This window comes from Mastigoproctus giganteus, chromosome 7 (assembly GCF_048544385.1).
Source record: "Mastigoproctus giganteus isolate SK-2022 chromosome 7, ASM4854438v1, whole genome shotgun sequence".
NCBI lineage: Eukaryota > Metazoa > Arthropoda > Arachnida > Uropygi > Thelyphonidae > Mastigoproctus > Mastigoproctus giganteus.
Genome location: NC_143581.1, coordinates 112,300,628 through 112,327,600, shown reverse-complemented (window position 1 = coordinate 112,327,600; position 26,973 = coordinate 112,300,628). Strand labels below are relative to the sequence as shown.

General features: G+C 40.2%; 1 protein-coding gene across 4 annotated transcripts in view; it reads right to left on the bottom strand.

Annotated features, from left to right (window-relative positions):
• LOC150083152 (coiled-coil domain-containing protein 137-like) overlaps positions 1-26,973 on the bottom strand; it is a 129,236-nt gene that overhangs the window by 83,066 nt on the left and 19,197 nt on the right. For all 4 annotated transcript variants that reach the window (XM_090377857.1, XM_090377852.1, XM_090377853.1 and 1 more), the window contains exon 2: positions 8,555-8,697. In XM_090377857.1, the coding sequence (XP_090233983.1) occupies positions 8,555-8,630 (76 nt within the window). In that variant the 5' untranslated portion in view covers positions 8,631-8,697. The remainder of the gene's footprint in view (positions 1-8,554; positions 8,698-26,973) is intronic.

Genomic DNA, 26,973 nt, shown 5'->3' with positions numbered 1-26,973 from the left:
GTGTGAGTAGTGTGTATGTGGGGAGCATTGTCGAGGCCACGTTATGTCAAGGATCTGGGTATATTCTTACCACATGTACGCCATAACCAAAAATTTCATTACTTCATACAGCATGTCCCACCTACTTTTTTCTTACTATTGAATACACCATGAATTGTCAAACTAATAGAGCAAGCTTATCTGTGAAAAGATCTAAACCTCCCAAGGACTTCCTAATTCATTTCACAAATATACGTGGTCTCAAATCTAATCTTAACGATGTCCATTTCCACTTGCAGTCTGCCAAACCCCATGTACTTTTTCTGACAGAATCTCAGTTATCGGTTGATTCATCTACTGCTCATCTCAGATGCCCAAATTATTCTCTGTATGATTCCTTTCACCTCAAAGGTGGTACTTGTGCCTATGTCTGTTCTGATATTCCTTGTCAGAGAGTTGGCAATTTGGAATCTCCTCTCTTTGATCTTCTCTGGCTTAAAATCTCTCTACCTCATTGTGTCAAATTCATCTGTTGTCTCTACTGTTCTCCCAACTCCACTAATCACTTGGAGCTCTTTGACTTCTTCTCTTTGCAACTTGACTTTCTCCAGTCCAACTTTCCTAAGAGTGAAGTAATTTTCCTTGGTGATTTTAATGTTCACAACTCCAGCTGGCTTCCGTTTTCTAGTCCCACCGACCCAGCAGGTTGAGATGCTGAGGCTTTTGCAATTACTAATGACCTAGCACAGATTGTTCATTTACGTACAAGAATACCGGACAATCCTAATCATACAGCCAATACGCTTGATCTTTTTCTCACAAACAACCCTTCTAAGTACACGGTCGAAGCGAGAGATCCTTTAGGCACTTCAGATCACAACTTGGTGATTGTCTCTTCTCCAATGGAACCTTTATCTCATGGCTATTCCCAATCACGTGTTATTTGGCATTACAAGAATGCAAAATGGGATGACCTGCGAGACTTCTTTTCTTCTTTTCCTTGGTCGGATTACTGTTTCAAAACTTCTGATGTCAACGTTTGCTCAGATCGTGTCGTTGAAATTATTCTTGCAGGAATGGAATCCCTTATCCCACACTCCACTTTAAAATCTCGTCCTTTATCTAAACCTTGGTTTTCCAATAAATGTGCTAAGGCTGTCCAAGAGAAGAATGTTGCATATCGTAATTGGCTTGTTTCTAATTCTTCAGTTTCATTTTCTGCCTACACCAAAGCTTGCAACAGTCGTAAAGCAGTTATTAATCAGGTCAAAACTAGAGTGTGAACAGGCTAAGAGTAGAAAACTTGTTTCTTGCCCTACTGGTAGCCGAGCATTCTGGTCTCTTGCCAAAGCTATTGTCCGCAACTTTTGCCCATCTCTGCCCAAACCAGATGGTTCTGTTGCCACTTCAGCCAAGGATAAAGCTGACCTGCTAGCATCCCATTTTTTTTCCAGCTCATGTATTAATGATCTTGGTAAAACACCTCCCACCATTCCCAACGCGCTCCATTCAATGCCTCCTGGGGTCTTCCGTCAAAAGGATATCAGAAGGATTTTGATGAATCTTGATGCTAAGAAAGCTCCAGGTCCTGATGGTATTTCTCCACTTGTTCTCAAAACCTGTGCTCCTGAACTTACTCATATTCTTTGCCGCCTTTTTTCACTTTCTTATTCCAAAGGTGTTTTTCCTTCTGCTTGGAAATTTGCTCATATCCAGCCAGTTCCTAAAAAGGGTGACAAATCCCTCCCATCCAATTATCGTCCCATTGCAATTACTTCTACTCTTTCTAAAGTAATGGAGAAATCAATTAACCGCCAACTCTTAAACTACCTAGAAACCTTCCATCTGATCAACGATCACCAGTATGGATTCCGTCAGTGTCGATCCACTGGAGATATTCTGGCTTATGTTACCTATTTATGGACTAATTCAATGGAAAGGTTCGGTGAAACACAAGTAGTTGCTCTTGACATCTCAAAGGCTTTTGATCGTATTTGGCATAATGGTCTTCTAAACAAGCTTCCATCTTATGGTTTCCGAACTGTTTTTAGTAATTGGTTATCCAGTTTTCTCTCTGATCACTCACTGAGGGTGATGGTAGATGGCTCTCTGTCTTCTAACTTCTCCACTAATGCCGGTGTCCCCCAAGGTTCAGTTCTTTCCCCCACTCTTTTCCTCTTGTATATCAATGACCTTCTTCCATTGACTGGAAATCCTATCCATAGTTTTGCCGATGATAACACATTGCATTCAACTTTCCATTTTGAGAAACCTTGTCCTGCTCAATCAGCTTCAACTTCTCGAAAATCTGCTACCAATTCCTTAAATGCCGATCTTCAGGTAATTCTCCAGTGGGGCAAAGACAACTTAGTTGATTTCAACCCTTCTAAAACTCAGTCTTGTCTTATATCTCTCAAAAAGGATTCTTCTGCTCCTATGCTTATCTTTAGTGACACTCCGATTTCTAGGCAAAATGATATATCTCTTTTGGGGATTACCCTGACTTCTAATCTCTCTTGGCACAAGCACATTACAAATATTGCTTCCTCTGCATCTAAAAAACTTGATTTTCTCTTTCGCTCTCGGCGTTACTTTTCTTCCAAACAGCTGCTCACTCTGTATAAATCGCAAATCCGCCCTGCCATGGAATATTGTTCCCACATCTGGGGTGGTGCCCACAAAACCTCTCTCAGGCTTCTTGATTCCATTCAGAAGAGGGCAGTTAGGTTAATTAATGATTCATCTCTAACAGAGTCTCTCCATTCGCTTTCTCATAGACGCACTGTTTCTGCTGCATGCCTCTTCTACAGAGACTTCCATGGGCACTGTTCTTCTGAATTGGCTTCTATAATTCCTGCTCTCTCTTTCAAAACAGTCCGAACACGTGCCGCCACTAGCCAACATCCATTCACTGTCCAACTTCAAACCCACAGAACCAACTTTTCATCTTCCTCATTTATTCATTCAACTGCCGTTTTCTGGAACAACCTTCCTTCATACGTATTTCCTGAAAATTACAATCTACAGAAGTTCAAGTCCAATGTCAACAAATATCTTCTTTCGTCTTCTTAACCTCAAACCCAAGCACGGTACTAAGTATTATAGGTTCTAATACCTCTCGTGTTTGGGGTTCACATAAAAAAAAAAAAAAAAAATGATAAACTAATGAGACTTGTGGCAAAGAATAAAAATGCATGGGATATATATAAATTATCAGGAGACAATGAAGCCTGCAGTTGATATAAGCTAGTCTGTAATCAAGTCATAAAGGAGGTTAGTTAAAGAAGCGAAAGCAGATTACGAGAAATCTTTGGTAAGGGATGCAAAGAAAAACAGCAATTTTGTACAAAAGTGTACAAAATTACAAAAATTTAAAAATTATAAAATTACAAAAAGAGAGAGGAGACAGACATAATGTCAGCAAGTTTTATCTTTTGAGCGTCGTTCCCAGAATTAACTCTCCAGCTCATAAGCACACCGCTGCAGAAGTTGAGGCCTGTGGAGATTTAGAAGGGGTTTTTTCCAACCCTCACAAAATTTCTCTGCAGTTGCAGAATCGGCACTGGTGACTTCTCCGGATACTCTAATGTTTTAGAAACCAGTGCGATGCTTGAACCTATTAAACCACCCGTTGCTTGATGCAAACTTGGCTTGGGGTTTGCTGTACTTATCCTCAATATCTTCATAGATACTTCTTGCTTTTGCTTGAATGGCTATTGCACTCTGACACTTGCTGTTGTTATGGAGATTTAATGGCACATAAGCTGCTACAGGTATAATGTGCCTATTCATTTATTGTATAAAGAGATGAGAAATTTCCATTAAGTCAGGAAAAAAATTCTGAAATCAGAACTGATTAAAAAGCCCGGTTTGCCTGAGGAAATTAAATTCAGAAATATTTGCCTTGTCACCAATGAGATTTTCAAGAGTTATTGGTTTACGAAGATTGACCAGTGATAGCAAGGTTAAAGTTCTGTCTTGTTTATAGTACTGGCATTAGCGTAGGCATATGATGCAAGAAAGCAAGCTTATGCAGCATCAGCCAAAAAAAAAAAAAAAAAAAAAAAACTTCCACTTCACCCCTCCGTTCGTTCGAAATACCTGTCCAGCTGAGCCTTAAATTTTTTTAGGCTATCAACTTCCACAAGGGATGGAAGTCTGTTCCACCAACCAACTACCCGTTGGCTAAAGGCAAACTTGCGCACATCTACCCTACATCTGCCTTTCCTCAATTTGAATTTATGCCCTCTCAGGTGATTATTCTGTGCAAGAGGCAGAATCCCATCAGCACTGAGCATGCTCAAACCATTCAAGGCTTTATATACCTCTATCAGATCACATCTCCGGTGCCTAGTCTCCAGACACTGTAATTTGCAAAACTTAAGCCTTTCTTCGTAAGAGCAACCCTTTGTTCCATTCACTAATCTTGTTGCCATTCTCTGTACTCGTTCCAGCATCTCTACATCCTTCTTGAAATGAGGCCTCCAGACCTGTATACAGTACTCTAGGTGTGGCCTGACCATTGCCTTATACAAGGGAATAATCACCTCCTTATCCCTGCTAGAAAAATTCCTATATATCATCGACAATACACCACGAGCTACTCTTGTAGTCCGTCTGCACTGCTCAGAAAACTTCATATCTGCCTGCACAATTACCCCCAGGTCCCTTTCATTCTCTACCACTGTCAGTGTAGCACCACAGAGTTGATACGTTGCTCTGGGGTTGCTGTTTCCCATATGTAGTACTTTACATTTGTCAATGTTAAAGTTCATTTGCCACATCTCAGCTCAACCTTTCCAGTAGCATAGTGTCAGTAGTGTCCTTGACAACCCTGCCAACCTTCGTATCGTCTGCAAACTTGGACATTAAGCTGGATATACCATCATCAATATCATTTATAAATACAGAAAACAATAAGGGACCCAATACTGAACCCCGAGGGGCTCCACTAATAACATTAGTCCACGATGAGCAGTGTCCATTGATTACCACTCTTTGTCTTCTCCACCTCAACCACCCCTTTATCCATAGCAGCAATTTGCCTCCAATGCCATACTGCTCCAATTTGTGCAGCAGTCTTCCATGTGCAACAGTATCAAAAGCCTTTCTAAGATCCAAGTATATAATATCAAAGTTATTCCCTGCATCCAGTTCTTTTGTGACTGCATCATAGTATCCAATCAAACTGGTCAGGCAAGACTTCCCCTTATCGAAACCATGCTGTGTCTGAGCTATAACTGAAGTCTTGTCTAGATGATCCTGCAGTGCTTCTTTAACCAGTGCCTCCATTAATTTTCCAGGAACAGAAGTTAAACTAACAGGTCTATAATTACTCGTGTCGCCCTTTGATCCTCCTTTGTGAATTGGGGTCACACTTGCACATCTCCAGTCCATGGGTACTTCCCCCTGAGTCCAAGGAAGCTCTCATAATTATGGCTAAGGGTTTGCTTACTTCCTTTGCTGCCTCCTTTAATATAACTGGATAGATCCCATCCACCCCAGGTGCCTTTCTTGTATTTATCTTTAACAATTTCTCCTCCACTTTACTCTCAGTTATTACAAGATTCTCTAGCTTACTGCCAGAGTTGAATACACCTCTGGCATTCCCCCTCGCTGAATAACTCCTCATGTGTGAATGTCGATGCAAAATATTCATTCAATTTGTTAGCTACCTGAGCAGGATCATCAACAGTTGACCCATCGATATCAAGTGGACCAATCTGATTCATCCCCTTCCTTCTAAAGTTTACATAAGTAAAGAACTCTTTGCTGTTTTTCTTTACATCCCTTGCCAAAGATTTCTCGTAATCTGCCTTCACCTGCTTAACCTCCTTTGTAACTTGGTTACAGATCAACTTGTATCTATCATAGGCTTCTGTGTCACGTGTTAATTTATATGTATCCCATGCATTTTTCTTCTCTGCCATATGTCTCATTAGTTCATCTGACATCCACTTAGGCCTAAACCTTGAACAATATTTCTTAGTTGGTATGTAAAGCCTAATAGCTTCCAAAATAAGTTCTTTGAATGCTTCCCATTTTGGATTTGCTGTTGGTAACATCATCAGTTGGTCTCACTGTACAGAATTTAAATACTGTATCAGACCACCATAGTCACCTATACAAAAGCAAAAACCCTTCCCTTTACCCTTGATGGTAGTTACCTCTTTGAGTAAATTCCACTTCAGCATACTGTGATCACTGCCACCTAGTGGTTCCTTTATCTGTAGATTCTTAATGCAAGAAGAATCACTACTGATAATCAGATCAAGAGTATTACTCCCTCTAACTGCCTCCCGAACATGCTGATGTAGAAAACAATCATCCAATAAATACACAAAAGCCTTGCTAGTGTGTGAGTGACCAACCCACAAATTCCAGTCAATACCTGGGAAAATAAAATCCCCCATCATAAGACCCTGATTTACTGGCCCACTATTTCCCCGTACAGTTTCCTATTATGCTCATCAGAGTCATTAGGCCTATAGCACACTCCTACTCTCAATTTTGATCTCCCAATGCTATGTCACACCAAATTGACTCGACACTGCACTGTCCAGCAATGTCGACTGGCTTCACTTCCTTGGATTTTATGTATTTCTTAACTAATAGAATAACCCCTCCTCCCTTCCTATCCTGTCTATCCTTTCTGTAGACATTGTACTCCCCAAATTCCAGTTCTGCATTCCTTATATCTGTGTGACACCACGTATCTGAAATCCCCACAATATCTGCCTTTGATGTTTTGAGCAATACCTCAAATTCATCAAATTTATTTACTAAACTCCTAGCATTGGTGTACACGCAAGTATACATGCACCTGTTCTTTTTCTTAGCTACCCTAACACAACCTATGTGTTTATTTGTACCCCAATGATTCCCAGCAGTCTCTGAAATATCCTGCATCTTATTTTCCAGGCTGCGGCTCATTCCAATAGAAGCAGTGCAAGAATCACTTTCATCTCTGCCAGTGGCTACTGTTAATCTATTAGTCCTTGTATCCCCCCAATCTAGCAGTTTTCCGACCCACCTAACACTGCCTCGATAGCATCAGCAGTATAGATTGATAACTTGGAAACAGACCCAACAAAAATAGAAAAAGGAGTACAACAAGGCTGTCTACTTTCACCAGGCCTATTTAACCTCGATGCGTAGGAAATGATGGCAGAAGCCCTTGGAAACAGCAATTTAGGAGTGACCATAAATGGTGAACAGATAAAAGCAATAAAATTTGTGGATGATCAAGCAATTGTAGCAATAAGAAGGAGTGACCTGATCGAGATGTTAAAGTTGATCAACCACACAGCAGAGGCTTATGATATGAAAATTAACATGAACAAATGAAGTGCATGACATTCTCAAAGGACCCCAAAGCTATGAACATCAAAATAGGAAATAATAATATTGAACAAGTAGCAAAATTTATGTATTTACGACAAATGCTGAGCCAAGATGTAAGGTGCACCAACGAAATAAAAGCAAGAATTGGGCAAGCAAAACAAGCATTCAAGGAAAAACAAAAAATTCTGACAACAAAGTATTTGAATGAGCATATAAGGAAAAGAATTCTAAAATCCTATGTTTGGAACACGGCCCTACATGCATCCAAAACCTGGACAATAAACAAACAAGACAGACAGAGAATTTAAGCATTTGAGATGTGGTGCTGGACAAAATTCAAGAAGATAAGATGGAACATAAAAAAAAGACCAATGAAGAAGTCTTAGAAGAGCTAGGAGAAAAACAAAAAATGATAAACCTAATCAAGGAGTGAAGAGGAAGGTGGTTCAAACATAACCTAAGACACAGTGAAATGTTAAGCCTGATTATAGAAGGAAAGATTAATGGAACTAGACTCAGAAACAGTTTCATAAAGCAACTGCAAAGGGATACAACAACAAGATAATACCAGGACTTGAAGAAGCTGGCACTCAACAGAGAGATGTGGAAAAAAGTCATCAGTGCTACCAACCAGTCGTAGAGACTGAAGGAACCCATGACGATGATAGGTTGTCGACAACATTTTGTCCTCCCACATTTTATCCCCCCATTTCTTAGACACAGTTTTGTCAACAACAACAATCAATATGATGTTATGTTGGCCCACATGATGTACAAACCCCTGCAAAATTTCAAGTCAATAGGTTGAGCGGTTCTAGAGATACAATGCTGTGACAGACGTACAGACAACCGAGTAACATTATAAGGGGTCTTTCTTTACATTACGGCCCTAAATAAGAATGCTAACAGGATATTGGACTTGCAGATATGTTTTATTAAAGTATTTTAAAATGAACATGACTCATATTTAAGATAGCATATGTATTACTGTATATTTTAAATTGGTCATTGATTAAGTTACTAAAATTTCAGTATATCTTTCAATGGGGGCATAACAGAGACTCACTTTTGGTAATTTTGGATTCAGCATATCAATTTCCTTTAGAATTTGCAACTTTTCCTCAGATGGACAAAAAAAAAAAACATTTTATTTTTGGACAATATTATTAATGGTTTAAAAATTAGTTCTTAATATGTTGAACATTTCTATTTTAAAAGAGTATAATTTTACCTGAAATGCGATCACCAGCTACAAAATTTCGCTGTTTTTTTCTCTCTCTTTTTTTTATATCAGTTTTGCTTTTCATTAATTCCTCCACTCTACTTGGCACTTCTTGAATGGCTATATTTTCAGGACTTTGGTTAATATTCTTTCTAGAAAAAAAAAAAAAAAAAAAAAAATTTTTTTTTTTGTTTTCGTTCAAGTGCATTTCTATATCATTTCAGTAAAGATATAGCAGTGCACAACAAAAATATGCATCTGAAAATGGCTAAAATAAAAACTATACTCTAATAGCAATGGATACAGCACAAGTCCAGTTCAGAAAAAATAAACTCATTACAAATTTATAAAAATTCTTTAACAAAAAAATTTTATTTTCTGAACAAGCAAACATAATTAGTGATAAAATAATGTTAAGAAATGAACTTCATTATATTACCAAGAGTGGCAAATTTAAACGTCTTATGTTCAATTTGACGCCTGATATCATTAAAATTACTGTAAAGCCTCAAATTCCGAATTTAAAAAAATCTAGCCTTTTCTTTATTGTAAGAGTTTCAAAAAATTTGATGTCTTGCTAGTCAAGACATCAAAGGCAGATATTCTTGGGATATCAGAGACATAGTGTCACACAGACATAAGCAGTGCGGAACTGGAATTTGTGAAGTACAATGTGTACAGAAAGGATAGACAGGACAGGAAGGGAGGAGGGGTTATGCTGTTAGTTAAGAAACACAAAATCTAAGGAAGTGCATCCAATTGATGTTGGTGGACAATGCAATGTTGAGTCTGTTTGGTGTGACATAAGCACGAGGAAAGGAAAAATGAGAGTAGGTGTGTGTTATAGACCTAATGAATCTGATGAGTATAATGAGCAATTGTGCAGAGAAATAGAGTGGGCCAGTAAATTCGTGTCTCATAATGGAGGATATTAATTTCCCAGATATTGACCGGAATTTGTGGGTTGGACACTCACACACTAGCAAGGCTTTTGTGGATTTATTGGATGAGTTTTCTACAGCAGCATGTTCGGGAGGCAACTAGAGGGAGTAATACTCCTGATCTGATTATCAGTAATGATTCTTCGTGCATCAAGAATCTGCAGATAAAGAAACCGCTAGGTGGCAGTGATCACAGTGTGCTGAAGTGGGATTTACTCAAAGAAGTAACTACCGTTAAGGGTAAAGGGAAGGGTTTTTGCTTTCGTAAAGATGACTACGTCTGAGACAGTATTTAAATTTAACAGATATTTATTTAAAGTATACCCAGTATAAAATAAAATAAAATAAAATATTTCCAGTAGCTTTCGGAACTCGTGTCCCTTCGTCAACTGACAAATTTGAATACATTACAAGCAAAGTGTGGCACGTTACTCATTCGTCATTGTTGTAGCACGGACGTGTGCTGCCTTGCGCCAGTGATCATCCATCAATAAAACGGTTGTCTCCAGGATTGGATGTATACGCATGCCTTTCTGGCGATTTAATGCCTTAGGGTTGTTCATTATGTTTAGTGACTCTAGCCATAGGCGGTGGCGAAAGTGTCGCGCGTGGTCCACTATCTCAAAGTCGCGCTTGGGGTCAAGATCGTGGTTGGTAGCCCAAAAATGTTCTGCAAGTGCGGACTGGTCAGTTTCGGCAAGCCGGATTGCTCTGTCGTGTTCCGTGAGGCGATCCTGGAGACGTCTCGATGTCTCACCTACGTAGCAACTGTTACAGGCCCTACAGGTGATACGGTACACTACATTGCTGCGTAAGACAGGTGTGACAGGGGTCTTCACACTGGAGACAAGTGAACGTAGGTTCCTACCTGGTAATTGTACACATTTTATGTTGTAACTTCTCAGGATCTTCGAGATACGTCCTGACACTCCTGGATAGTACGGAATGTAGGCGGATGATATGCCGACTTGCTTCGGAGGTCTTGGGTTGGAAGTAAGTTCTTGTGCCTGTAACAAGCATCTGTTTAGTACATGGGATGGATAACCGCATCTGGTTAAGTCCGCCTTCACACGGGAGATCTCGTTACGTCTAATTGTGTCGGTGCTGGAATGGCTCCAGGCCCTGGAGAACAGGGTGCGGGCAGTGCTATTGAGATGGCTTGGAGCGTGGCCGGACCCGTAGTTGGTGAATTGACCGCACCACATGGGTTTGCGGTATACTGAGGTCTCTAGATGTGGGCCTACGCGATGCACTAGCACGTCCAGAAACGGGAGCGAACCGTCCACCTCTGATTCTACGGTAAACTTGATGAAATTGGATAGAGAGTTGAGGTATTCTAGTAGTACGGTTTCAGAACCACGTGGTATTATGGTAAAAATATCGTCGACATATCTACACCACGTTGTAATAGGTGTAGGTGGGTTCTGGTGTATCTGCTTCTCCAGATCTTCCATGGCGATGTTAGCTACTACGGAACTGACAGGGGCACCCATAGCAGTGCCATGTACTTGTTTGTAGAGTGAGTCTTCAAAGGTGAAGATGCTGCTAGAGAGGCATAGGTTGAGGGCGGTACAGATGTCATCAGTGGATAGTGACGTCCTGGATTGGAGGCTTAAGTCGCTCTCAGGAGCCTTCTGGCGCAGTGCACGGCCTGTTGGACGGGAATCGAGGTGAATAAAGAAACCACGTCAAATGATGCCATGACAGAGTTATCAGGGATTGAAATGTCCTTAATGGTGTTAATGAATTCACTGCTGTTTTTAACGGTGTGAGATGTATTACCTATAAGAGGCGAGAGGAGGCTCGCGATGTGTTTGGACAGTTCATACGTTGGGGCACTGCAGCAAGACACTATAGGTCTGAGAGGAATACCCGGTTTATGGATCTTTGGTAATCCGTAGAATTGTGGTAGTTGGCAGCCAGTAGCACGCAGAAGATGGTGAGTCGCGGTCGTGATCATCTTATCTTTAAGCCATGCGTGGACAAGTTTATTAACATTTGCTTCCAGACGTTTCAAGACTTTAACGGGAGGATCAGGTAGAGGTTCATATACGTTAGGATCGAGTAATAGGGCCAAGGCTTTCTCTCGGTAGGCTGATCGGTCCAGCACAGAAAGAAAGAAAGCCTTCCCGAGAGAAAGCCTTGGCCCTATTACTCGATCCTGACGTATATGAACCTCTACCTGATCCTCCCGTTAAAGTCTTGAAACGTCTGGAAGCAAATGTTAATAAACTTGTCCACGCATGGCTTAAAGATAAGAAGATCCCGACCGCGACTCACCATCTTCTGCGTGCTACTGGCTGCCAACTACCACAATTCTACGGATTACCAAAGATCCATAAACCGGGTATTCCTCTCAGACCTATAGTGTCTTGCTGCAGTGCCCCAACGTATGAACTGTCCAAACACATCGCGAGCCTCCTCTCGCCTCTTATAGGTAATACATCTCACACCGTTAAAAACAGCAGTGAATTCATTAACACCATTAAGGACATTTCAATCCCTGATAACTCTGTCATGGCATCATTTGACGTGGTTTCTTTATTCACCTCGATTCCCGTCCAACAGGCCGTGCACTGCGCCAGAAGGCTCCTGAGAGCGACTTAAGCCTCCAATCCAGGACGTCACTATCCACTGATGACATCTGTACCGCCCTCAACCTATGCCTCTCTAGCAGCATCTTCACCTTTGAAGACTCACTCTACAAACAAGTACATGGCACTGCTATGGGTGCCCCTGTCAGTTCCGTAGTAGCTAACATCGCCATGGAAGATCTGGAGAAGCAGATACACCAGAACCCACCTACACCTATTACAACGTGGTGTAGATATGTCGACGATATTTTTACCATAATACCACGTGGTTCTGAAACCGTACTACTAGAATACCTCAACTCTCTATCCAATTTCGTCAAGTTTACCGTAGAATCAGAGGTGGACGGTTCGCTCCCGTTTCTGGACGTGCTAGTGCATCGCGTAGGCCCACATCTAGAGACCTCAGTATACCGCAAACCCATGTGGTGCGGTCAATTCACCAACTACGGGTCCGGCCACGCTCCAAGCCATCTCAATAGCACTGCCCGCACCCTGTTCTCCAGGGCCTGGAGCCATTCCAGCACCGACACAATTAGACGTAACGAGATCTCCCGTGTGAAGGCGGACTTAACCAGATGCGGTTATCCATCCCATGTACTAAACAGATGCTTGTTACAGGCACAAGAACTTACTTCCAACCCAAGACCTCCGAAGCAAGTCGGCATATCATCCGCCTACATTCCGTACTATCCAGGAGTGTCAGGACGTATCTCGAAGATCCTGAGAAGTTACAACATAAAATGTGTACAATTACCAGGTAGGAACCTACGTTCACTTGTCTCCAGTGTGAAGACCCCTGTCACACCTGTCTTACGCAGCAATGTAGTGTACCGTATCACCTGTAGGGCCTGTAACAGTTGCTACGTAGGTGAGACATCGAGACGTCTCCAGGATCGCCTCACGGAACACGACAGAGCAATCCGGCTTGCCGAAACTGACCAGTCCGCGCTTGCAGAACATTTTTGGGCTACCAACCACGATCTTGACCCCAAGCGCGACTTTGAGATAGTGGACCACGCGCGACACTTTCGCCACCGCCTATGGCTAGAGTCACTAAACATAATGAACAACCCTAAGGCATTAAATCGCCAGAAAGGCATGCGTATACATCCAATCCTGGAGACAACCGTTTTATTGATGGATGATCACTGGCGCAAGGCAGCACACGTCCGTGCTACAACAATGACGAATGAGTAACGTGCCACACTTTGCTTGTAATGTATTCAAATTTGTCAGTTGACGAAGGGACACGAGTTCCGAAAGCTACTGGAAATATTTTATTTTATTTTATTTTATTTTATACTGGGTATACTTTAAATAAATATCTGTTAAACTATGGACCCCAGTACTCCAGGCCCATTGGTCACTATAGTATTTAAATTCTATACGGTGGTACCAACTGATGATATTACCAACGGCAAATTCAAAATGGGAAGCATTCAAAGAATTAATCTTGGAAGCTACTAGACTTTTCATACCAACAAAGAAATATTGTTCAAGATTTAGGCCTAAATGGATGTCAGATGAACTAATTAGACATGTGACAGAGAAGAAAAATGCATGGGATACATATAAATTAGCATTAAAACAGAAGCCTATTATAGATATAAGCTGGTCTGTAACCAAGTTACAAAGGAGGTTAGGCAGGCGAAGGCTGAGTACGAGAAATCTTTGGCAAAGGATGCAAAGAAAAAACAGCAAAGAGTTCTTTACTTATGTAAACTCTAGAAGGAAGGGGGGAATCAGATTGGTCCACGTGATATCGATGGATCAACTGTTCATGATCCTGCTCAGGTAGCTAACAAACTAAATGAATATTTCGCATCGACATTCACACATGAGGAGTTATTCAGCGAGGGGAATGCCAGAGGTGTATTCAACTCTGGCAGTAAGCTAGATAATCTTGTAAAAACTGAGAGTAAAGTGGAGGAGAAATTGTTGAAGATAAACACAAGAAAGGCACCTGGTGTGGATGGAATCCATCCAGTTATATTAGAGGAGGCGGCAAAGAAAGTAAGCAAACTCTTAGCCATAATTATGAGAGCTTCCCTGGACTCAGGGGAGGTACCCATGGACTGGAGATGTGCAAATGCGACCCCAATCCACAAAGGAAGATCAAAGGGAAACACAGGTAATTACAGACCTGTGAGGTTAACTTCTGTTCCAGGGAAATTAATGGAAGCACTGGTCAAAGAAGCATTGCAGGATCATCTTGACAAGACTTCAGCTATAGCTCGGACACAGCATGGGTTTGTTAAGGGGCAGTCTTGTATGACTAATTTGATTGGATACTATGATGTAGTCACAAAGGAACTGGATGCAAAGAATAACTTTGATATCATATATTTGGATCTTAGAAAAGCCTTTGATACTGTTGCACATGGAAGACTGCTGCACAAATTGGAGCAGTGTGGCATTGGAGGCAAACTGCTGCTATGGATAAAGAGATGGTTGAGTGGGAGAAGACAGAGAGTGGTAATCAATGGACACTGCTCTTCGTTGACTAATTTTATTAGTGGGTCCCCCAGGGTTCAGTGTTGGGTCCATTGTTGTTTTCTGTATTCATTAATGATATTGATGATGGTATATCACGCTTAATATCCAAGTTTGCAGATGATGCGAAGGTTGGCAGGGCTGTTAAGGACACTAATGACGGTACGCTGCTGCAACAGGATCTAGAAAAGTTCAGCAGATGGGCTGAGAGGTGGCAAACGAAGTTTAACATTGACAAATGTAAAAGTACTACATATGGGAAGCAGTAATCCCAGAGTAACGTATCAACTCTGTGGTACCACACTGACAGTGGTAGACAATAAAAAGACCTGCGGGTAATTGTGCAGGCAGATATGAAGTTTTCTGAGCAGTGCAGACAGTCTGCAAGAGTAGCTCATTGTGTCTTGTCAATGATATACAGGAATTTTTCTAGCAGGGATAAGGAGGTGATTATCCCCTTCTATAAGGCAATGGTTAGGCCACATCTTGAGTACTGTATACAGGTCTGGAGGCCTCATTTTAAGAAGGATGTAGAGCTGTTGGAACTAGTACAGAGAAGGGCAACAAGATTAGTCAATGGAATAAAGGGTTGCTCTTACGAAGAAAGGCTTAAGTTTTGCAAATTACAGTGTCAGGAGACTAGGCACCTACGAGGTGATCTGATTGAGATGTATGAAGAATCCCATCAACATTGAGCATGCTCAATGCTGATGGGATTCTTCCTCTTGCTCAGAATAATCTCCTAAGAGGGCATAAATTCAAATTGAGGAAAGACGGTTGTAGGATAGATGTACGGGAATTTGCATTTAGCCAGCAAGTGGTTGATTGCTGGAACAAACTTCCATCTGTCGTTGTAGAAGTTGATAGCTTAAATAGATTCAAGGCAGAACTTTACAAACATTTGGATCAAGTGGATGGGTGAAATAAATGGTGTTTTTTTTTTTTTTTTTTTTGGCTGATGCTATATAGGCTTGCACAATGCATCATATGCCTTTGCTAATGCAAATGCTAAAATTCCCATTAAATAAATTAGATAAGAACTTGGAGAGTTCATGCATCGGGGTACCACAACAAGAAACAATGGGATGTAACAGCATGCCCACTGTGTATCTTCAGTAACCCATTAAATTTTGGAAGACAGCAAGCTACTGTATGAAGTCTCTAACAAACAGCTTTAGTAATCTTCTTATCTACAAACCAGGCATATACCAACTTATTCACTGATTCTTCCAACTGCTTAAGAACCTTAGTGTGTGGCTTCCCAATAGGTTGATGCACTTGGGAATCTTGCAATAATGCCAAGGCCTTTCGTACGTACCTCTCTCTCTGTTCATAACCATGGTAGAACAACCCTTGTTTGCAGATAAAATTATGAAATACTTATCCTGACGTAAAGAATTATGAACTTTCAGTCTTACAATAATGCCAAGGCCTTTTGTATGTACCTCTCTCTGTTCTTAACCATGGTAGAACAACCCTTGCTTGCAGGTATTATGTGATCTCCTTATCCTTACAAAAAAAATTATGAATTTTCCTCTGCATGCAGGAAAATTTGGAACTCATTAAGTCATCCAGGGCACACGAGCTGCAATACCAAGGCAACACAGAATGAACCTTCACAGCTAATGCAAGATCCAAATGTAACAACCTATTGGGAAGCCATACATTAAGGTTCTCAGACAATTGGATGAATCAGTGAATCTGCAATTTGTTTCGTATCTAAGTCAATATTAAATGGATAAGAAATACAGGGCGTCTCAAAAATATTGGTAACAACGTATAAGGGAAGTAGGTAACATCTAAATGAATGTGAATCGCATTGGATCCCATAACCAGAAACGTCACGGGAAAGTAGTAGCAAAGGCACAAGAAGCAGAAATGACACAAGACAGTAATTAGTGGCAAACATTTATTTGACATAATATTAACAACGGAGTACGAGATAGATGCATTTCATGATGTTACAACAGATGCTCGAAGGTTCCACCATGAGACTCGACGCATGCATTACACCGAAGCAGCATGGATTGGCGGATGCAGTCGAACGCACCTGGAGTTCCTTTGACAGTAGCAGCAGCGAAGACGAGTCTCGCCACGAGATCCATTTCCGTCTCCATAGACGATTCATACACGACAGATTTGAGGCCCCCCCCCCACAGAAAGAAATCAAGGCTCGATAAATCAGGTGAGCATGGGGGCTAGGCAAACGGGTCCACCACAGCCAATCCATCAACGCCGAAAACGTGTTTAAATGGTCACGAACACACCTTCCATAATGGGCAGGTGCCCCATCATGTTGAAACCAAATGTTGCATCTGACATTTGCTGGAACATCGTCAAGTAACTCTGGTAGAACTTGTTCAAGAAAGATCCGATATTTAGTGGAGTTCATGCGGGATGGTAACAGGTATGGGCCAACTAAGCAGTCACCGACATATCTGTCCACACATTTATTGCGAAGCGACGTTGTGCCACATGGGGCGCACACCATGGGGGTTATCGTGAACCCACACATGAGCATGGTGCTGATTGAATAAGCCTTCCCGAGTGAAATAAGCCTCATCCCTGACCAAAACATAGGCTGGAAAATTCAAGTCTTGAACACTTTCTTCGATGCATGCTCTTCGTACGGCGACTACTGCTTGAATGAGTAAACCAGAAATTTTCCCTCTGATCAATAGCGCCGTGTACCGACTTGCGGTGATGTTTCTGGTTATGCGATCCTATGCGATTCACATTCCTTTAGATGTTACCTAAAGGAATATACATATGTATGTATATACATACATATGTATAAAATATGTATGTTCAGAATGTCTCAAAAATATTGGTACAAACATTTAGGGGAGGTAGGTAACATCTAAAGGAATGTGAATCGCATAGGAACCCATAACTGGAAACATCACCATAAGTCGGTAGACGGCGCGGTAGTCCCCGCACGAAGGGCATGCATCGATATATGAACTGTGAGCTGGCAGACATGCACCTAGTGTACGATTAGCAGAGGGCAATGGATGAGCCACTCAATGAATTTATGGAGAACGCTTCCCAGACAGACATGTACCGGACCACCATTTGTTTGCACGTGTGCATCAAAATTTGTGCGATTATGGGTCATTTAGAGGTAACAGGAGTAGTACGGGCAGACCATGGACGCGAACTCCCACCATGGAACAAAGTGTGTTGAATGCCGTCAAGAATAATCCTACTACCAGCACACATGCCGTTGCCTCTGCCTTAGGAGTGTCTCTTTGCATTGTACAGTGTATCTAGCACAACGATTCCTTTCACCCCTTTCATCTCCAAACGGTTCAGTTACTGCTCCCCCAAGATCATCCTGCACATGTGGCTTTTGCGCAGTGGTTTCTCCAAGAAAGTGTTCAAGACTTGAATTTTCCAGCCTATGTTTTGTTCACGGATGAGGCTTATTTCACTCAGGAAGGCTTATTCAATAAGCACAATGCTCATGTGTGGGCTCACGATAACCCACACGGTGTGCGCCTCCATGTGGCACATCACTTCGCAATAAATGTGTGTGCAGGTATGGTCGGTGACTGCTTAGTCGGCCTATACCTGTTACCATCACGTATGAACTCCACTAAATATCGGATCATTCTTGAACAAGTTCTACCAGGGTTACTTGACGATGTTCCAGCAAATGTGAGATGCAACATTTGGTTTCAACATGACTGAGCTCCTGCCCATTATGAAAGGTGTGTTCGTGACCATTTGAACAGGCGTTTTGGGTGTCGATGGATTGGCCGTGGTGGACCCGTTGCCTTGCCCCAAGCTCACCTGATTTATCGAGCCTTGATTTCTTTCTGTGGGGGTCCCTCAAATCTATTGTGTATGAATCGCCTGTGGAGACAGAAATGAATCTCGTGGGGAGACTCGTCTACGCCGCTGCTACTTTCGAAAAAACACCAGGTGTGTTAGACCATGTCCGCCAATCCATGCTGCGTCGGTGTCACGCATGCATCGCGTCTCATGGTGGAACCTTCGAGCATCTGTTGTAACATCATGAAATGCATCCATCTCGTACTCCATTGTTAATATTATGTCAAATAAATGTTTACCACTAATTACTGTCTTGTGTCATTTCTGCTTCTTGTGCCTCTGCTACTACTTTCCCGTGACATTTCCGGTTATGGGTTCTTATGCGATTCACATTCCTTTAGATGTTACCTACCTCCCCTAAAGGTTTGTACCAATATTTTTGACACACCCTTTATATTTACACATGTATATATACACGTGTATATATACAGGGTGATTCACTACCAGTGCGACAAACTTGCAGGAGGTGTAGGGGCACAAAGACGAATCGGAATCACATAGCATTCCAGGGTCCGAAAGGCCATCGTCATGCGGTAGAGGACCTTGAACGGAAGGTCGCGTGAACAGCGATCCAGCTGGAAGTCAGCATTTGCGAACCGTTTCTGTTGAAGAAATCAAGTAGCAAAAGTCCTCCAGAGTTAATAATCCACAGGCTCCAATGATTGGACGCGTTGCAGATGGTATGAACTCATTTGGTTTGTTGACAGTATCCTCCATACAGTGGATTGGAAAATACCCAATCGTTGGCCTATCGCTCGTGTAATCGTACTGCCTTCTGCAAGACGTAGGAAATTCTCCTCATTGTCTGGCGTCCTCGTCGTTCGCTCTCGATTCATTGTACCTCTCGTGAAACAACTAGTCTCACGTAACCTTCTGTGCACACGTGCGAAAATCATATGATGAGGAGCACGCCTGTGCGGGAAATATTCCTGTTACAAGCGTAGAGCGGCGCGCCCGTTACAGTCTGCAGTTCCATACGCGAGGTGCATGTCGGCCAACGTTTGAATACTCGTCCATCCTACTGCCTCGGGAACCTGTTCGCAAATGCTGACTTCCAGCGGGATCGCTGTTCACGCGACCTCCCGTTCAACGTCCTCTACCACATGACGAAGGCATTTCGGACCCTGCAATGCTATGTGATTCCAACTCATCTTTGTGTCCCCTACACCTCCTGCAAGTTTGTCGCACTGGTAGTGAATCACCCTATATATATATATATATATATACACATGTATATCCAAGTATAACAAAGCAAATATTAAATGTTATAATAAATATAAATATTATAATAAATATTAAGCAGTAACATAACCAATTAATGCCATCTAGGACGATTAAACATTACATCGGTCTGTATGAATATGAGTTAAGTTAATAATGGTAAGAGTTTTTTTAAGGTAAAATATGATATACTAGCTTATCAGGTAAACCATAAACCATGGCAGGTACCCAACGTGACCTGGAAAAAATCAATCTATGCCATGACATAAGCAATAAATTATAAACATATATAAATATACCAATAAAATGTTAGTTATGGCAATAAGATACATTGCAAGGGACTTTTTCTAGGGCTAACCCTTACAATGTATCAACCATAATTAACGAGCTATCCGTTTCTGTAGTCATCGTCCAGCATAACTATGTCCTAATATACCTAAAATAGTATTAAGTTAGAGCCAAATGTATAAATTTGTAGTAGTTAGAGCCAAAAGTATAAAATTTGTAGTAAGTTAGAGCCAAAAGGTAGTTATAAAATTTGTTAATTAATCCCAAATTTAGCAGTAAACTGGCAAGATGACTGTTAGCCCGATGGATAGCCAAAATATTAAATTAAATTAAAATTATAGAAAGAGCTATAATTATTGTTAGGCATATGTGCGTAGTTGATAGTAAATGCTGCCACGGTAGTCTAATCAAAATTAATAAAAATAATAACAGTGTGAGCTATAGCTAACAAAGGCGAACGGAACAAAGGTATAAGAATAGATATAGTACCTCAATCCCCCTCGAATACTCTAATAGTTCATGAGGTATGAATAAATAGGGATAAGAAAGTGAAAGTTAAACAGCAAAGAAAAAGCAAAATAATTAACATAGGATGTAACCTTATAGTAAGGTATCCTGGTTAGAATGATTTAAGATTAAAATTAAAATTAGAATGCTTACCACCGTATGGCCAAGGTACTAGAAAACCACATGTATTGGCACGTGTAGAATATATAACTACCGATCGCAGCCCCCCCTATAGGAAAAGTAATAGTTAAGTTAAGTGATAAAATAAGTATAATTACATACAGCGCCCTCTGCTGTTATTTAATATACTGTATAGTATTACACATAGAAAAGCCGTCAAATAAGTATATCTTGAAGTAATAATAGAAGTTTACAGAATAAGTTCCTACCCATGGAGCAAATATAGGTACAAGTTTTTAATGCGAGTAAGCTATATGTAACTTACTCCATGGGCAGTGCCTACTATTTACATAATTACATATCCAACGAAATTTATCTAAGTCAAAGAAACACCAACGAAAATTAGACTACCGTGGCAGCATTTACAATCAACTACGCACATATGCCTAACAATAATTATAGCTCTTTCTATAATTTTAATTTAATTTAATATTTTGGCTATCCGTCGGGCTAACAGTCATCTTGCCAGTTTACTGCTAAATTTGGGATTAATTAACAAATTTTATAACTACCATTTGGCTCTAACTTACTACAAATTTTATACTTTTGGCTCTAACTACTAACTTAATACTATTTTAGGTATATTAGGACATAGTTATGCTGGACGATGACTACAGAAACGGATAGCTCGTTAATTATGGTTGATACATTGTAAGGGTTAGCCCTAGAAAAAGTCCCTTGCAATGTATCTTATTGCCATAACTAACATTTTATTGGTATAGTTATATATGTTTATAATTTATTGCTTATGTCATGGCATAGATTGATTTTTTCCAGGTCACGTTGGGTACCTGCCATGGTTTATGGTTTACCTGATAAGCTAGTATATCATATTTTACCTTAAAAAAACTCTTACCATTATTAACTTAACTCATATACACATGTATATATACACACATGTATATATATATATATATTGATATATATACATTGATCGTGGAAGTGCGTTATCCACATTTTCCCTATCTCTGTTTACATTATCACAGTAGCTGAATATCCGAATGACACTGACATTTTGGACAGTGTAAAAAAAAAAAGAAAAAATTCAATTTTTTTCTAGTGACAATACCGATGACGAGAGAAGGAAAACGAGGACAACAAAGGTATTAAACCTTCTAAGCATGAATTGTTGGCTTTTGGTGAAAATGAAGTTAGAAAATTGTCAATTAGGTTACAGTTAAATGCAATTTGTGGATTTCGTGGGTACCTAATTGAAAAGATGGTTTCGGAAGAATTGAAGCATTTGATGAACGCTCTGAGTACGATACAAATTTCATCGAGTGAATGTGAAAGAGAATTTTCACAAATGAATCTGAACACCAGCCCAACCAGTTTCGTTGATGACAAAAACACTTTCTTCACTTCTATTTCTCAAAAACAGTTTCTTCTCTTCTTGAACTATTGTTTCTTAAAAACAGTAGTGAGGAAACTGTTTTTGTCATTAACGAAGCTCTGGTTGGGCTGGCGATCAGATTTATTTGTGAAAATCCTCTTTCGCATTCACTTGATGAAATTGCCGCTGACCCACTGCGATCCAGCAAAATATGTCGATTAGTGGCTGCTTCCAAAATGTCATTCAGCAACCGACACACAAAGAGGAAGAAAAGAATTCGGCATAGGGTGTCCGATGAGAACTTAATGAAAATTTGGAATATACTACAAAAACTTTATTATGAAATTATTTTTACTTATGTTATTATTTTTACCAGACTAGTTATAGTGTAGTTGAATTATCATTTGTTACATCACAGCACATAAGGATTCCTTAATTTTTCATCAGTCAATAATATTTTACTTATTTTACTCACATTTTTCTTATTTTATATAGGTACTTGAATAATAAATTTACACTTAATAAACTGTTAATATACTTAATGGCCTGACGTATATGATGAGAGCCTTGTCGATCAATTCAGCCCTGGAAAGATTGTGCAAGGTTCAAGGGATAGAATTTTTTTCAGCCTGGACTGTACTTGTTAACAGGAGAGACTGCTTCTACAGGGATGGGATACACTTAAATAGAAAGGGTGCAAGAATATTTGCTGATGCTATCGAGGCAGTGTTGGGTGGGTCGGAAAACTGATAGCTTGGGGGGGATACAAGGACTAATAGTTTAACAGTAGCCGTAGGCAGAGGTGAAGGTGATTCTTGCACAACTTCTATTAGAATAAGTAGCGACCTGGAGCGTGGGGTGTTGGGGGTTTCAGGGACGGGTGGCGGTAATCGTGGAACGGGTTGGTATATGGGATGTGTTAGGGTAACAAAGAATAGGAGTAGGAGCATGTATGCTTGCATGAATACCAATGCTAGAAGTATAGTAAATAAATTTGATGAATTTCAGGTGTTGGTCAAGACATCAAAAGTGGATATTGTTGGGATAGCAGAGACGTGGTGTCACACAGATATAAGGAATGCTGAACTGGAATTTGGGGAGTACAATGTGTACAGAAAGGATAGACAGGATAGAAAGGGAGGAGGTGTTATGCTGTTAATTAAGAAAAACATAAAATCAAAAGAAGTGCATCCAGTTGATATAGATGAACAGTGCACTGTTGAGTCAGTTTGGTGTGACATAAGCACTGAGAAAGCAAAAATAAGAGTAGGAGTGTGTTATAGGCCTAATGACCAGAGAAATTGAGTGGGCTAGTAAATCGGAATGTCTTATAATGGGGGATTTCAACTTTCCAGATATTGACTGGAACTTGTGGATTGGGCACTCACACACTAGTCAGACATTTGTGGATTTATTGGATGATTGTTTTCTGCAGCAGCATGTTCGAGAGGCAACCAGAGAAAGTAATACTCTTGATCTGGTTATCAGCAGTGATCATTCATGTATTAGGAATTTGCAGATAAAAGAACCACTAGGTGGCAGTGATCACAATGTACTGACGTGGGATTTACTTAAAGATTTAATTACCATCAGGGGTAAAGGAAAGGGTTTTTGCTTCCGTAAAGGCAAGTACAGTGGTCTCCGACAGTTTTTAAATTCTGTACAGTGGGATCAACTAACGATGTTACCAACAGTAAATTCTAAGTGGGAAGCATTCAAGGAATTAATCGTGGATGCTACTAAAAGTTTCATACCTATTAAGAATTATTGTTCAAGGTTTAGGCCTAAATGGTTGTCAAATGAACTAATGAGACTTGTAACAGAGAAGAAAAATGCATGGGATGCATACAAATTAACACGTGACACAGAAGCCTATGATAGCTACAAGTTGATCTGTAACCAAGTTACAAAGGAGGTTAGGCAGATTACGAGAAATCCTTGGCAAAAGATGCTAAGAAAAACAGCAAGGATTTCTTTACTTATATAAACTCTAAAAGGAAGGGGATGAATCTGATTGGTCCACTTGACATCGATGGTTCGACTGTTGATGATCCTGCTCAGATAGCAAACAAACTGAATGAGTATTTTGCATCTACATTCACACGTGAGGAATTATTAAGGTTTGAAAATGGCAGAAGGTTATCAAATTGTAGCAGGGTGCTTAATGATTTTGTAATAAATGAGAGCAAAGTGGAAGAGAAACTGTTGAAGTTAAATGTAAGAAAAGCACCTGGGGTGGATGGGATCCATCCAGTTATATTAAAGGAGGCGGCAAAGCAACTAAGCAAACCCTTAGCCATAATTATGAGAGCATTCTTGGACTCAGGAGAGGTTCCCACGGACTGGAGATGTGAATTTGTATCCCCAATTCACAAACGGGGATCGAAGGGTGACACGAGTAATTACAGACCAGTTAATTTAACTTCTGTTCCGGGTAAAATAATGGAGTCGCTGGTTAAAGATGCATTGCAGGACCATCTAGACAAGACTGCAGCAATAATTCAGACACAGTATGGGTTTGTTAAGGGAAAGTCTTGTCTGACAAATTTGATAGGATATTATGATGTGGTTACAAAGCAACTGGATGCAAAAAATAATTTTGATATTATATATTTGGATTTCAGGAAAGCTTTTGACACTGTTGCGCATGGAAGACTATTGTACAAATTGGAGCAGAATGGTATTAAGGGTAAGTTGCTACAATGGATAAAAGGATGGTTAAGTGGAAGAAGACAGAGGGTGGTAATCAATGGGTGCTGCTCTTCTTGGTACTAATGTTATTAGTGGAGTCCCACAGGGTTCGGTGTTGGGTCAACTGTTGTTTTGTATATTTATCAATGATATTGATGAAGGTATATCAGGCTTAGTGTCGAAGTTTGCAGATGATACAAAGGTTGGCAGGGTTGTTAATGACAGTAATGGCAGTGTGCTACTGCAACAGGATCTAGATAATTTGGGCAGATAGGCTAAGAAGTGGCAACTGAAGTTTAACCTTGACAAATGCAAAGTACTGCATATGGGTAGAAGTAACCCCAGAGAAACGTCAAATGCAAGTACTGCATATGGGTAGAAGTAACCCCAGAGAGACGTACCAACTGTGTGGTACTACACTTAAGGTGGTAGAAAATGAAAAAGACCTGGGAGTAATTGTGCAGTCAGATATGAAGTTTTCTGAGCAATGCAGACAGGCTGTCAGGGCAGGTCATGAGGTTTTGTCAATGATATATAGGAATTTGGTTAGCAGGGAAAAGGAGGTGATTATCCCTCTGTATAAGGCAATGGTCAGGCCGCGCCTTGAGTACTGCACACAGGTCTGGAGTCCTCATTTTAGGAAGGATGAAGATTTACTTGAGCGTGTACAGAGAAGGGCAACAAGATTGGTGAGGGGAATGAAGGGATCCTCTTATCAAGAGGATCCTTTCATTCCCCTCACCAATCTTGTTATCAAGAGAGTTATCAAAAGTTATCAAAAAGTTATCAAGAGAGGCTTAAGTTCTGCAAATTGCAGTGACTGGAGACTAGGCACCTGCGCGGTGATCTGATTGAGGTGTATAAGGCCTTGAATGGGTTCAGCACGCTGAATTCTGATGGGATCCTTCCACTTGTTCAGATTACGAACCTAAGGGGGCATAAATTCAAATTAAGAAAAGACAGATGTAGATTAGATGTGCGGAAATTTGCCTTTAGCCAGCGGGTGGTTAATTGCTGGAACAAACTTCCATCTGTCGTTGTGGAAGTTGATAGGTTGAATAAATTTAAGGAGGAACTGGACAGGCATTTGGAGGGAATGGTGTGATTTGTTTTTTTTTTTTTTTTGGCTGATGCTGCATAAGCTCATACATTTGCTTTCTTGCATCACATGCCACTACTACGTAGCCGAGTGGTCAGTAGCGCGGATGCATAGAACACGTTCCTTGAATGGACCAGGGTTCAAGCCCGTGATTACTAAATACGATAAATATTTTTATTGATGATTTTGTTGTCGTGCCGGAGTATAAACAGAAGAATTTAATTTTAATTTAAAAATATGTTGTTCATATTATAAAAACATTGTTACTAAAGTAACAATATCAGGAAAAAAAAGTTTTAGAGTACTTTTCATATCCTTTTAATTTTCAATTTTTCCTGATAGCAAAGAATGAGTACCGGCACCTATGTTTTTTACAAAAAAAGCACTGTGTGTGTATATATATATATATAATGAATAAGGAAAATAAATTAACAATTATTATAGCAAGATAATCCGTTATTATAGCAAATTATTCAATAAAAAACTAAAAACTGAAAGGCGGAGAAGAACTGATTAATGCCATCAATGAATTCTAGATAGAACATTACATCAGTCTTATTATGTTTGAGCAGTTATTAAACATGCAGTATATTAAAGGCAAGTATATATAAGCTGGTGGCAACTAATCGCTATAATAGTTATAACTAGTCCATGGTTCTAGCTTGGTAGGGATACAAATAAATAAAGGAAATAACAAATATTGAAAGTACAAAATAATTAATAAAGCATAAAAGTAGAAAATAATAACTAGATACATATGTCATGCCAATTATAGGAAGAAGGTGACACAATGAAAGAGACTTTATCAAGGGCTAACCCCTTCAATGTGTCCTCCTACAATTAGCGAGCTATCGGTTTCTGATATCATCTTCCTGTTAATCCATGCCGAATGGTAATGAAATATATCAAAAAGAAGGAAGGCTTTAATAGTAGTAACTAAGTTAAAATTAGACGAATTTTGTGGTAGTTAGACGAATTTGAGGTGGTTAACAGGCTGGATGACTTTAGCCTGACCGATAGCCTAGACAATGAATCAAGCAGAAAAACGAATAATAGTAGTAGTTGAGAACCAATAGTTTTTTTAATAATATCTGTTAGTGGATGACAAAGGAGCAACTGCTAAAAAAGGAGAACGGATATAGGGTATAAGAATAGCAATAGTACCTCAATCCCCCTCGAATTACTCTAATAGTTCATGAGGTAAGAACAGTAGAAGAAGATAGCGAATAGTTAAAGTAAAGGAA